General features: G+C 45.0%; 1 protein-coding gene across 1 annotated transcript in view; it reads left to right on the forward strand.

The window, feature by feature from the left end:
- Window positions 1-1261, forward strand: part of LOC122254423 (uncharacterized) — a 149061-nt gene that overhangs the window by 131315 nt on the left and 16485 nt on the right. The window contains exon 2 of the mRNA XM_043018107.2: window positions 858-964. Coding sequence (XP_042874041.2) covers window positions 858-964 — 107 coding nt within the window. The remainder of the gene's footprint in view (window positions 1-857; window positions 965-1261) is intronic.

Below are 1261 nucleotides of genomic sequence, written 5' to 3' on the forward strand. Positions count from 1 at the left end.
CTCTCACCCCACCCCGTGAAAGCCAAGCCCTACCACAGCGACATACACCGCTCCACCGACCAGCGACCAGCGACCAGCGATACCAAAGTGGAACACAGCGAGTCTCTTCGCGGCGTATCACAAGAATATAAGTCTGCCACATGCGAGGGTTATAATTCAAGGCGCGAGATAGACGCAGAGTTTTAAGATAAGAATCTCGCCTCTTTTTATGGACGTGGGGGCCGATAGCGGGAGAGGAAGGTGCTATGCTGCCCTCTCGCGCCGATTCTAACCGCTGCTATTAGGCTGGGAGTCGATCGCTCCCTTTCGCTCGTTCGACAAGTGGTTCGTTCGATTGCTGTCCGAGGTTTTGTTATGCTTTGTCTTTGGGGGAGAGGGTGTGTGGCTGATATGTAGGTTTTAATTTGTGTTTTTTTGTTGTTGTTTATTTGTCTTTAATTCATGTATAGATGTTCTTTTTTATTGTTTTTATCTCTCTCTCTCTCTCTGGTTCATACTTATGAAATGTAAATACATTAAATTAAATCTCTGTAACTTTCCTTCTCTCTCTCTATATATATATATATGTGTGTGTGTGTGTGTGTGTGTGTGTGTGTGTGTGTGTGCGTGTGCCTTTCCTTCTCTCCCTCTCATATACTTATACACAGATTTCATCCTGCCTCCCCCTCTTCCCCAACTCCCTGTACCCTTTCCCTTCCATTCCTCGTTCCTCGTCCCCTCCCTTCCTCTCTCCCTATTCCCTACCTTCATTCTCAGTCCCCCTCCCTTCCTATATCTTCCCCATCCTCCATCCCAATCCCCCCCCCCCCGCCCATTCCTTCCATACGCTAACCCCGTGTGTGTGTCTCTCCCCGCAGCGCTGCTCCACCTCCGGCCCATCGATGGTGGCGGATTCATCGAGATCCGCAGCGAAGCCACGGGACTCTTCCTCTGCATGAACAAGAAAGGCAACCTCTACGCCAGCGTAAGTTGCGGCCGCTGCTGCTGGCCTGGATGTGTTTTCGATTTTTTTTTTTTTTTTTTTTTTTTTTTACTTATCTTTTTCCCTTCTTCTACTGTGTTTTGGTATCAATAAACACCTGTACATATATTTATATACTTGCATGGATATGGTGTATAGATATACATATATATATATATATACATATATATATATATATATGCATTTATATATATATATATATATATATATATATATATTTACACACACACACACACACACACACGCACATACACACACACACGCACACACACACGCACA

Source organism: Penaeus japonicus, unplaced genomic scaffold (assembly GCF_977035675.1).
Source record: "Penaeus japonicus unplaced genomic scaffold, GWHDUDI00000001_assembly GWHDUDI00000031, whole genome shotgun sequence".
In the NCBI taxonomy this organism is placed as follows: Eukaryota; Metazoa; Arthropoda; class Malacostraca; order Decapoda; family Penaeidae; genus Penaeus; species Penaeus japonicus.